Genomic DNA, 13,454 nt, shown 5'->3' on the forward strand with positions numbered 1-13,454 from the left:
GTGATGGGAAACCCGTGGGGATTACAATGGAGATGAAAAAAAAATGTGCAAAATGATGTAAAAATAAACTTTTTAATAAAAAAAAAAAAGAAAAAGAGTTTTTGGTTATCAGTTTTGCAAGCTTTAGAATAGTTCTTTGGAATAGTGTCATGATTCAAATTCTCGTGGGGGTTGTCTTACCTTGATTACTTCTGGGGTCTGCTGAATCAAAACCACTGAAGTAGTATCTTTGGGTTTATCACCAACAGGACTTCTACAGACTGATAAATTGGTCTGGGAGGAAGTTGTTAAAGTTTCCTGTAGAATCTGCATCATTTCCTTTTCTTGTGATAGGCTCCCTCTGCCTGATTTGCATTCAACCAGTTCTTGAGCAAAGTCTTCAATACTTTCAAGAATTCTTATTAAAAGAGCTCGATCTTCTTCCTCTATTTTGTGTCCATTAGTTTCAATAATCCTTGTTAGACAGGAAGGTGAAACCTTTTCCACAGGTGAAGAGATGTTAGACTTAAATTCAACATCTACAGGGAACTGACTAGTCAATGGACTGTGACTATTAAGAGAGCTAGAGGTTTTACTCTTGTTAAGTGGCTCTCTTAGAGAGGTCTCCATTTTCTGTGAAAAAGATTCCAAATCCATCAACAATTTATCTATCTCTTTCTGACTGTTAGGATTCATAAAATCTCTGTGGTCTTCCTCTTTAAGTTTAGGAGCTTTTGATTTAAGGACTTCCTCAGGTAGATCAACAAATGGCTTCTCAAATATCTTACCAATTTCATTTTGCATTGAAATAGGACAGTTTTTAAGATTAATATCATGGCCTGAAAATTCTGCTCTCTCTTCATTTACTTTTAATAACTCTTGATTAGGTCCATTTTCTGTCCTTTGTCCTTTATCTGATGTTTTTTCTCCATCTAACTCTTCTTCAATATAAAGGGTTTCCATTAAATCACCAGAAGAAACATTTTCTAAGTTCTTCATGGTTAATGACTGTGATTGAAGTGAAATATCTTTTAGCTCTCTGGGGTCATCTAAGTTATGTAAGGAGTTTGTAGAGTTGTCTGGAATGGATTTTACAGTATCTGCTTTCCTAGAGTTGTGCTTCTCATCTTGTTTTTCTATAGTTTGAAACTGTCCAGAGTCAGGGGCTGAGAGCTGAACCACATCTTCATACTTAGGTGGTTGTTCAGTGCCAAATATTGGGGAGAAAGGAGTCAGCTGTAAACTAGGCATATTACTGACAAGTTCTGTTAAGTCAATAGACTCATTAGTACCAGACTGCATGAATTCAAATGGTAACTTTTTCAGATATGATGCTAACCTGGTCATCACGGTCATATAAACAGTTTCAGAGCTAGAAATTGCATCATTACCACCTCCGTCATTGAAGTTGGTCCCTGACTTTTTCTTGATGCACTGTTTTATGATGTCTGTGCATTTTTTTAAGTCCTCAGAGCATTTTAGCAAGATGTCCAAACACATCTTTATGTCTGTTCCAGAAGAAAATTGATCTATTTTATGTTTTTCCAAAATCTGAGTAACCAGGTCTTCAGAGAAATTTTGAAGAAACATTGAAGTCAGGTTGGTATCAAGTGAGTTTCTATGGGCCAAAGATTTTTCCTCAACTGAAGAACTCCGGAGTAAACCAAAGGTTGGGGAATTCCCATCATTATTATAATGGCCACAGAGCAAGTCAAAATCAACTGACCGCCTATTAAATGAGTCAGACTTAACTTTTCTTCCCTTTTTGTAAGCTGCATGGTTAGAGTTTTTGAGTTTTTCAAGGGAAAATTCTTTTATTTTCCCACTGGCAAAACTGATTGCTTCTCCTGCAATGTCTTTTAAATTACAAGTGCTCTGAAATGTAGGTCCTTTCTTGATCCTAGGTATGCCTATAAGGGCCTGATGAGGATAGTCACCTTCTGCCAAGGAAAATCCATTTTCATGGGGTAGGAAAATAGAGTCCAGATCTGCATCTTTGAATTGAGACACAGGGATGTGCAAGAGGTCTGCACAAACACTATGATGTACCACAATGCAGTCAAGTCCATGTGTGATGGTGTGGCAGGTTCCAGTGCAATAATGTATAGCTTGCTCAAAACGCCGGTCTATCACCACACTGCTGTAGTGATTCACAGTACTAACCACAAGTCTGTAAGTTGCTGCCATAATATCAAATCCACTTAGTGGTGGGACTTGGAAATTTCTAAAACTTGTTTCAAGTAAATTCTGCTAAATGACACTTAGCTGAAAATGTATTTCATGGCAAAATACACTGGTTATTTACAAATATAATGACCTTTCCCACAAGGGGAAATCACTTAAATTTGAGGTCTGGTAATTGTTGAGATACAGTAGTTGCACATGTGTGCTTGTATCAGCAAATCCAATAACTTAATAATTGAGCTTTTTAGTTTTACTTGGTAATATGATACCATTGGGTTATTTTTTCCTTAACCAAAGGATATCCTTTTAAGTTCTTCAGCAGTTGTATGATGAAGAAATTTGTAGTCATATGTCTTAGTTGGTAGTATAGAAGTACTGTGGTAACTGAGTCCTCTGAAGGTTTAAATGATCCATTTTTTTTTCTGTGACTGACAGAGGAATCTATAATAAAGAGAAATTAAAAGGAAATATGAAATTCTTTTTGATATTTCTTGAAATATTATTTCTTAATCTAAAAAAAACATTTTATTTCCTTTTCCTTTGCATCCCATACAGTTAATCACCAAACCTTATTTGCTACATCACTGATTGCTGATTTATCATGCCTTTGTATCATCATATTCTAAAGTCCTCAGTAGCTAGAGTAGTAATACCTTAATTCTGCCTTAATACAACTCTCTCCCAGTTTTTTTAACATAATATTTACAGCTTTTATTGATAGGTTATAGCTATTATGCCAAATTCAGCCATTAGTTCACAACCTCATTTCTTACCTAAGGTTAATGAAAACATTTTACTTAAAATGGGGGATAGAGGCAAAGTACCAAGAATTAAAGTCTTAATTTTACACTTGAAATAACAAAAAAACCCGTAGTCCCACATATCAAGAACACACAAAGCAGTGACTAACAAAAGAAAATGGCTTTAAGACATGCCAGTCTTTCGTAATATACACAGTGAAGATGTACTTATAATTTGTCTTCAGATAGCAAACTTCATAGTCATCATTCAATTAAAATAGACACATGTTTAAAGAAATTAACTTAAGTTTTATATCTGCTTATAAAATAGTTCTTAAAAAATACCTATGTAAGGAAATAAAAGACTTGTCAAGACAGAAGGTAAACTATAAATATAAAATATGCCACAAAGTTAAAAAATCTATTTTCTATAGGAAAATCAATAAAGATAACTCACTCTTTTATAGGAAAAAGGTTTTAGAATTACAAATTTAAAATGTAAATTGTATATGTGGATTCAATAAGGAAAACATTTAATGTTTCATTACGATATAATCATCATCTATTTTGTGGAAAACAAAAATAAATGTCTTTTTGAATACTATAACTCAAAACCAAAGGCTAATGTTTATTTTTCCTTTACTGGCAAGTTCTGATGCATTTTTAGTCTTTAATTCCCAAAGAATATCTAAAGTTATACCTCTATCTAGTTTGCCAAACTTTTTCATACATACTGATTCTATTGAACTCTATTCATGTGTACTGATTCTTTCCAATTCTTGCTTTACTGGATGTTCTTTTGGTTTAATTCTTTCAGTAAACAAATTAAAAGTTTAAAACACTGAATTTAATGTGTAAACAGAAACAAAATCCATTTCTGCAACAACTCATATCCAGAAACCGACATTATACTCTTCAGCACCTCATTCACAGCACCAGTGTTGATATTCAAGACTATCTACTGGATAGTGTTCATCAACTTTGTTACCAGTTATTATGATCAACTCAAGCCCTTCCACTCCTGTCTCCTGAAAAATATGTAGCAGTGACCTCAGTTGGTATTATTCTTTGCATTCCCCTTATCCCCATATATGACATTAATAGGCTTAGATTTGGACAGCACTTACATTTGCCCCAGTTCAAGAATACATGTAACTGATGTCCACCCTACACAGTTGGAGGTCTACCTCCTTTGACTCAACATCTGTTTTTCAACATCTGTCTCCATCTATCTTTAACCTTATTTTCTAGCACTGCCTTGAACCAACCTTTTGCATTCCCATCAAGTTAGTCTTTTCAAAGACTGTCAATAGACAATTCTTGTTCTTGATTCTACAACTTCCTCTACACTGGAACTTATTTTCTCTACATTTTTCTTACTAAGAGAACAAAAACCTTTATTGCTCTTTATTTCAGACCCTGTCACAAGTAGGTATCTCTCTTACCATTCAAGAGGATAGCATTAATTCTCTACTTAATCATACTATTGCTTTAGGAAAAAAAAAAAAAAAGCTTTTAAACTGTATTGTAGTTGCATTCCAAAAGGTTCAGTCAAAATATTCACTCAAAAAATATTGAGTACTACTATATAAGAAGTACTTGTGGCACTCCCTGGTGGCGCAGTGGTTAAAGCACAGCACTAAGAAGCTAAAGCCACTTCCACATAAGTTCGAACCTTGCCTGTCCCAGAGGTGACCACATGGTGTGGTAGACCTCTCCTGGCCTGCCCACTGCTCTCCTCAGCAGTGTACTTCTTCGATCTGCCTGTTCAGCTCCCCACTCTGTCTCTGTTGAATCCTCTCACCATCTCTGCACCTCTGGCCTGTACCCCATTGCTGTATGCATAAATAAATAAATCTTTAAAAAAAAGAAGTACTTGCTAAGTACTACATATAAAAGTGTGAATAAAATAAAATAAAGACTGGAGCTGACAATCTAGGTGGAAAAATAAGAACAACATGTAAGTAAAAATATAACTTAGGTGGTGATATGTAAAAAAAAAAATAGCAGTGCAAGGAGGATTTAGAAAGCAGGAGAAGGTGCTGTGTTATAAAGCATAATCAAGGAAGACTACACTGACATGTGAGCAGAGACCTGAAAGAAAAATGGAAATAGTCTTGAAGAAGTATTAAGCTAAATCATCTCATGTAGAGTAACTGTAAGTGCAAAGGCCCTGAGATGGTAACATGCTTGATTTACTGTATGATAAAGGTGTTAAGAGTCACAGAAACAAAGACAGCAAGGTAGGAAGTATGTGAGATGAAGCAAAAAAGGAAAGGTGGAATGTAAATCATGCAGGGTCTGTAGACTGCCATGATGAATTTGGTTTTAATTCTCAGTGAGCTGAGAACCAACAGGTGGGTACTGAGTAGAAAAATGACATGACTACACTTACATTTTAAATTGGCAAATTTGGTTTCTGTGTTTAAAAGTGACTAGAGGAACAACAAAACAGGGAAACAAGTTAGGGAGTTATTACAATAAATCAGGTAAGAAGGCTGGTGGGTCTGGACCAGGATAGTAAGTGTGGAGATGTTTAGATGCTATCTATAGTTTAAAGGTGGAGACAACATGAATTGCAGAAGAGCAGAATGTGTATTAGCACTTCATTAAGGATGATGTAAGGCAATAAGGCAATGATAGGAAGAATATGACAGCAATGAAGAAGAGTCTCAGTTTCACAATGTCATCAATAACACTTTTTTCCTTAAGTGTCCCACTATCATTTTTTATTTTAATTTTTTTAAATTAAGGTAACTGGTTTACAACAATGTTGTGATTTGGAAATGAAGGATTTTATTGCTGTGTTTTCAATCCTAGAAAGCTAATATGCTTACTTGTTGTGTATCTCCTTTGGTTGTTTGCGTCCTTTGCTAATAATGATCAAAACCAGGAAACTGACATTGATATTATGAATTGAATTATAGGCTCACTTGAATTTTAACAACTTTTCAACTGCTCATTTCACCTTCCGTCTAAAGGAACTACCACCACAATCAAGACACAGAACTATCTCAAGCTCTCAAAAAAAAACCCAAACAAACAAAAACACCAAACACTTTATACTACCCCAATCCTAGCCCCTGGTAATCACTGACTTGTTCTCCCTCCAATCTTGTAACTTCCAGAATGTTAGGTAGCATGCAATACATAAACTTTTTAGATTGGTTTTGGTATACAATGTTTTTGAGAATTAACAGTTTACCCCTATTTTAGTATTTGAATTAACAGTTTACCCCTATTTTATTGATAAACTGTATTCCAATGAATGGAACAACACAGTTTAATTGTTTGCCCATTAAAGGATACTTATGTTGTTTTCAATTTTAGAAATAAAGCTGCTGTTAATATTAACGTATGTGTTTTTGTGTGAACTTAGTTTTCATTTCTCTAGGTCAATACCCATGAATGTGATCATCAGGCTGTATGTTAAGCATATCTTTATAAGAAACTGCCAAACTGTTTTATGACATTGCCCATATCACTTTATTATTTCCAATAGTAATATATGACAGATAAGGTCAATTCCACAACCTCTTGAGCAACTGGGATTGTATTTTCTATATTAGCCACTTAATAGGCCTGCCGTGCAGCTTTAACTTACATTTCCCTAATAGCTAATGATGTTGAATATCATCTCTGCGCATACTGACCATTCCTTATTTTCCTTGGGGAAGTGATGTTTAAATCATTTGCCCATTCAATTTTAACTTATCAAGTAACACGTGGCTTGTGGTCACCATATTAAAAAGTATAATTGAAGGTAATACAAATGCAGCTTTTAGCAAGTCTGAGACTTTAAAAAGAAAATACAAAGAAAAAAAAGAAGATATGGTAAAAATGAAGATTGGCAAGCTTTTAAAATGAAATCTGATGATTTCACCTTCCTTCTAAAGGAACTACCACCACAATCAAGACACAGAACTATCTCAAGCTCTCAAAAAAAAAAAAAAAAAAAAAAAACCCAAACAAAAACACCAAACACTTTATACTACCCCAATCCTAGCCCCTGGTAGGATGTCATAAATGATCTCTCTGAGAAAGAAGAGGGAAGAAGTGTTACAAAGTAATTACTAATTTAAGTATTTGAGTTAAATTTTGAAGAGAGGTGAATAATGGAGAAAGGGAGCATAGAACAAGGTCACACCCTCTGGGGAAGCACTATTTCAATGAAAAATTTCTAGTCTCAAATGATTTTATTTTTTTTTTAAGATTTTATTTATTTATTCATCTGGAACTGGGGTACAGGCCAGAGATGCAGAGGGTGAGAGGATTCACCAGAGACAGAGTGGGGAGCAGAACAGGCAGATCGACGAAGTACACTGCTGAGGGGAGTAGCGGGCGGGTCAGGAGAGGTCTGCCTCGCCAAGTGGACTTCTCCGGGGCAGGCGGGAATTGAACTCATGCGGAAGTGGTTTAAGCTTAGTAGTGCAGTGCTTTAACCCGCTGCGTCACCAGGGAGGGCCTGATTTATTTTTTTTTTTAAAGTACCAGGGAGATTAAGATTACTTTCTTGGCATTTGGGTCAAATCTGTAGGTGTCAAATTCTGCCTTTTTACTCACCATGAGGCTGAACTGTCCAGTTGAAATTCTACTCAAGGAATCTAATCCAACTATATTCAATCAGACATTCAATCTAACTCTGAACAACAAGTATATCATATCTCTACATGAAAATCAGATTTCCTGAGCTTGAAATGCAGCCCTGCCATTTATAGCATGTTTCCTTATATTAACTAGCTAACTTTTGTCAGCCTGTTTCACCTATAAGCTGGAGATAACAATAGTACCCATCTCATGAGTATATGTCAAATACTTTGAACAATGTCTAAAATACATGAAGTGCTCAATAACTGTTAACTGTTATTGACATTTTCTCATTAAGCATTTTCTACTCTGAGTTAGGCTCTGAAAGAGTCATACTGACCAATTCATCATGAGGGTCTTCAGTGTATTTACTATGTAATGAAGGCAATGTAAGAGGCAAGCACAACGGGTAGCAAGGGCATTAGGGTAGGGTTTCTGTTTCTCTCCATTTTGTGATCACAGTTAATTCACGTTCTTGCAGAAACATTAAGAAAGTGTTCATAAGTAAAAAACATTTTAATTATATCAAGATTCAGAAATAATCATTGATAACATTCTTATGAAAATTTATAAATGTACATTTTTAATGAAAACTGGACCATACTTAAAAATATTTTAAACTAGCTGTATCTCAAGAATATATTCCATGTGAAAAAAGGCCTAGATGAATTAATGGGTAAATAACATCCTATCAAATAGGATATAAAATTAATTTAGTTATCTGCTATTCCTGGATATATTGTTGTTGTTTTTAAAATCAACAGTGATACACAAACTCCTTTACCTGCCTTCATCTACAAATAAGGTTATAAGAAAGAAAGGGTCATTCAGCCATCAAGGTAGTGAACAGAGCATATACCATCAACATTCACAAGTGTATCCATGGAATGGGCTTCAAGAAGCATGGACCTTAGACTCTAAGAGATGAGGAAATCTGCAATGAAGGAAATAGGCAGTCCAGATGTGTGCACTAATACCAGGTTCAACAAAGGAGTCTGGGTCAAAAGAATAAGAGAAGGCCCATGCTTTATCCATATTTGGTAGTCCACAAAACTAATGACGATGAATATTCACCAAACAAGCTGTATAAGTTGGTTACCTAAGTAACTGTTACCAATTTGAAAAACCTACAGTGTGGATGAAAATTAACCATTGGTTGATAAATAAAAGTTATAAAACAACACACAAAAAGAGATGAACATTCTTATAAACTATAGTTTTGATATTTTCTTAGGATAGAGTCCAAGGAGAACACAGTGCTAAAAGGGGTAGGTATGTACACATACATACACATTTATAAGGTTCTTAAATACACAGGGTCACTTTTCCTGCCCCCAAGCCCACAAACTCATACATCTGATATCACTGTAGGAGTTAGTTTATTTCCCCATGCTCTCTTTGAATAAGCTGTTTTAAAACATTTGCTAATTTGATAGATAAAAAAAATGGAAGTGCAATGTTTTAATTTGTATTTTCTTGATTATTGGTGAGTTTAAACATCTTTTTATTTATTTAGCAGATATGTTGTACTGCTCTTTTATGAAGTCCTATTTTGTGTTCTTTGTCCAGTTGGGGACAGAACACTAAAACAGAAGGTCAGGAAAGCCTTCCTAAAATAAGTGATCTATGCACCTAGTTTTGGAAGCTCAATAAGAAGTAGACCAAGAGAAAGGGAAGAATATCCTAGGCAGAGTGAAACCTTCATGAGTAGATTCAGGGGTTTTGATGTAGTACAGAGGGATCAAAACTACAAGTAGTTCCAGCTGATTTCATTGGGGGGAGTACACAGATATGCAAGAGGGGAAGGAGCCAGACAGCAGTACAAACTACGCCAGATTATCTAGTGCTACACTAACGAGCAAGAATTTGATTCTGAAAAACTACAGGAAAGACAAAGATGTTTAGCTGTGGAATAAGAGGAGATTTATAAATCAGAAAGATCCCTCAGCAGCAGATGTCGAAGTGACAGTGTTAGGTCTGCAGAGGCAGATCACTCAGGTGAATGTATAAAGTGAAAATAACTCTGGGTTGAGAACAGTGCTGGGCATCAGTGACATCTCAGGTTAAATGGAAGAACAGAATTCTAGGAAGGAAGAGCCAATAAGGTAGCAAGGAAACAGCAAGAAATGTAGTTTCACATAGGATCAAGGAAAGAATTTAAAAATGGAGGTCACTAGTGTTAGCTGCTGCTGAGAGTTTATTTAGTAAAAACAAAAATTACCAAATGGCCTTGCCAATATGAAGGTCACTGGTAACCTTAATGAAGTGCAATCTCAGCAACAATAAAAAAAAATCCCAGACTAAGGGATAGTTCTAAAGACTATACATGTGTAAGAGTGATACATAATTAAAAATAATGCTTATAGAATGCTTTCAATAATTAAGAAAATGTCTAATTTGAGTTTTTATTAATAACATTAAACGTTTTATAATTTTTGATCTGGTGAAACATGGTAAAAGTTTTTTAATCAGTCTAAATATCTGTTGTATCAAGAAATCATAGTTAATTATTCTGAATGTTTACATTTATTCTATCTCAGGCCTTGCAAGCTGTCTGCCCACCCCTAAGCCTTTTGTCTTTCCTGGTGCTTTCATCCTTGTAAAGTGCCATGGTCTGTTTTAACTATCTTCTGCAACTTCAAAGTGCATTCAATACTTATTATTTCCTTAAGCAAATTATGATTACTCTAAGAAGTGACTCCTGGTATTTTTCCAGAGTAAAATAATATAAAACCATACCTGACAAAGTGAAATTGCTGTGAAACAAAGGTATGGAAATAATGGCCAAGAATAGTTAGAAGGGAGCTGACCTGTGTGTTTGTGAAGGAGGGGTTAGATTGGACCATATAAACAAAAAGGAATTCTACAAAGGCAGAGATATGTAAAGGTCTTGTGTGTTTGGAGTCTCAAGAAGTTCGATGTTGCTGTAGCTAAAAATGTGTTGTATGTTTTTTAAGCTTTTAGGGTCTCTTCCAAGCAGTAGAACAAAAATAAAAATGTAAACTCCATCTTCAAAGAACCTAGAAGATACCTGAAACCCCAAATCACTATATATGAATATTTAAAACAAAAGTAGGAATGGTAAATGACTAAGCAGAATTGAAAAAGAAGAGATCCTGTAGCAAGCAAATCAATTCACCCTGTACAATTAAAAAAAAAACAGCACCTGGATTTGGAGGTACCAGGTACCATAGAAAATGGGCAAAGGTAGAGGGCTGAATATAGAGGGATTGTTTCAAAGTCTACAAAAGGACTTCCATACCCTTATTCCACAAAAATCAGAGATACCAGCAACCAGTCATCAAATAGAAAGAGAGGTAAATGAGTGAAAACAAAGGAAAATTGAATAAAAGTCTACACTCTGAATAATAAGCTCACCAGCTCCCTTTCCCCTGCCCAGGTCCAGGTCACCAAAACTTTATTATTTCCAGTTTTTAGTCCCTACTGTGGATTAAAGAATACTATTCCAGAGATTAGAAATTCCATCTATCCACATGATTGCTTATATCAAAGGCCAGTAATTGATAAATACCACTCATACAGAGCTCCCTTTCAGCTTCTGAGGCTCACCTTTATTGAGGCACAATAAACTTTATTGATACACAATTTACATACAAAAATGTACAAATTAAGTATAGATTTCAATGAAATTTAACAAGAACCATTAACTATTGCTTGAAGATACAACTTTTACATCAAAAATAATCCCTGTGCCCTTTAACCTTTCAATTCCCCTTACCTGCAATATCTGACAATCACTGATCTGATTCCTGCCAATTTTATATCTTCATGTGAATGTAAGAATGTGCTATATATGTGTACAATATTTGCTGCCTAGAACATTACTGAATAAAAGTAGTGAATTAAATCCTTGCCTTGTATGTGGATCTTAAAGGAAAATATCCAGCCTTTCAGCATTAAGAATAATGACATCTGTAGGGTTTTTTTTGGGGGTAAAAATCCTTCATCAAACTGAGAAAATTCCCTTCTATTTCTAGTTGGTTGAGAGTTTTTAAATATCTCATATAGGTTTTTATAATTTTGTCAAATAATTATTCCTAATCTATTGAGATTACCACATAAATTTTACCATTGGTTAATGTAATGGAATGGGGATGGGAGAACTAAAATTCATATTAGGAATGCAAAACTTAGTCTTTAAAATGAATGATTGATGAATTTGCAATATAAACATTTAGGAAAAGGGCAGTACATAATGAAGTAATAGCTAAGAACAAATTGTCAGTAGTTGTCTGTGACAACTTGTCAGTTGTCAGTAGTAGGGGGTGGACACTGCTTATTTTTTTTTGTTCTTGTTTTTAAAAATTTATTTATTTATGCATACAGAAATGGGGTACAGGCCAGAGGTGAAGGAGCGGCAAGAGGATTCACCATAGTCAGGGTGGTGAGAACAGGCAGACTGACAAAGCACACAGCTGAGGGTAGCAGTGGGTGAGATAGGAGAAGTCTGCTGTGCCATGTGGGTCACCTCTGGGGCAGGGATCAAACTAGCAGCCATGGCTTGCCTTAGCTTCATAGTACAGCACTCCAACCTGCTGTGCCACCAGGGAGGGCCCAAAACTGCTATTTTTACGAAGATTTTAAATACTATTTGATATTTTAAATATGAGAAAGCATAGTATTTCATACCATATTTTGAAATAAAAAATATAAAGATGTAAAGATGAGGCTGGAGTCTTATTACTTAATTGGGAGCTTATAGCTGGAGAGGCAAGAGTATAGGGAAAAATGAAATCAGCTTCAGGTATGCAGTATTTAGGTGGGGCATCCAGAAGAAGCTATTCCCCATGCAGTTGAATATCCTTGGCAATGAAGAGATAGTAGCTAAAAGTAAAGTTCTGGGAGTAAGCACTGAATAGAGACTTCAAAATCACAGAAGTAGAATAAACTAAACATACACAAGGTGAGAAAAGGGCCCAAGACCAAACTTTGCAGAACAAAGCATGCAGGGCAAGGGAAAAGATGCAAAGGAGACAGAAAATGAATTTTCAAAAGGCAGGAAGAGAATTAGCCAAGTATGACATGAAAGTCAAGGGTCAGGAAAGTGTTTCATTCTTTCAACATGTCAAATTCCAAGCACTTTTTGTACCACAAACCACCAGAGCTATATTTTTATAGGTGTTTCATCCTAATTTCATCCTAAGTTAATAAAACTTTAAACAATATGGTAATGATGGAAAGTAGAGAATAGTGCTACATTTATTTCATGATGCTATTTATGTGTTCTATTTCAGGAAACATCTGGAGCAGAGAGTAAGTGGTAAAGAACTTCCATTGCTTATCTCAACTGAAGAAAAAGGATTCAAGAAGAAAATGTCTAATAGAAAACCACAGATACAAGAGAAAACTGGTTGATGATCTATATCACTTAGACGGAACATTTGACAACTAAAAAGAGGAAAAATTGTGGAAAAGTGTCTAACAATTTTATTTAACAATGTACACAAGGTGTGATGATTCAGAAGTAATGAGTCATTAGAAATAATGAAACTGTCAGTTTGCCTGGAAAACACAGGCACTCTTTGTGGATGACGCATAGGGAAACTGTTTTCAAGAGAACAATTTAGAGTAATACAAAAACATATATCATAGAAGTACTTGTAGGGTAAAAGAAGGAAACCTGGAAAGTTTTATTATGCTTAAAAATATTTGAGGAAATAAATTAAGCTATTGCTTAGAAGGAAAGATTCATCTGATGGAAAAGTATATACATATGTATGAAAGAACAATTCATATTATACGTTAGGACTAATGTATTACTGAGACTAAAAGTAAAAAAAAGAACATACTTTTAGCAGTCTTAGTTTAAGTACATGGAAATTAGAAAGTGCTTAAAAAGTTAGTTATAGGAACTCTCCTGCATTGCTGGTGGGAATGCAAACTAGTACAACCACTATGGAAAACTGTTTGGAGGTTCCTCAAACTGCTAAACATGGAGCTTCC

At 35.0% G+C, this 13,454-nt stretch overlaps 1 protein-coding gene across 1 annotated transcript in view; it reads right to left on the minus strand.

The window, feature by feature from the left end:
• The window catches only part of PPP2R3A (protein phosphatase 2, regulatory subunit B'', alpha), a 117,642-nt gene that overhangs the window by 80,599 nt on the left and 23,589 nt on the right, over positions 1–13,454 (minus strand). Inside the window, exon 2 of the mRNA XM_004682180.2 lies at positions 181–2,604. Coding sequence (XP_004682237.1) covers positions 181–2,166 — 1,986 coding nt within the window. The 5' untranslated portion in view covers positions 2,167–2,604. The remainder of the gene's footprint in view (positions 1–180; positions 2,605–13,454) is intronic.

This window comes from Condylura cristata, unplaced genomic scaffold (genome assembly GCF_000260355.1).
Source record: "Condylura cristata isolate star-nosed mole 26May11 unplaced genomic scaffold, ConCri1.0 scaffold00014, whole genome shotgun sequence".
Taxonomy (NCBI): domain Eukaryota; kingdom Metazoa; phylum Chordata; class Mammalia; order Eulipotyphla; family Talpidae; genus Condylura; species Condylura cristata.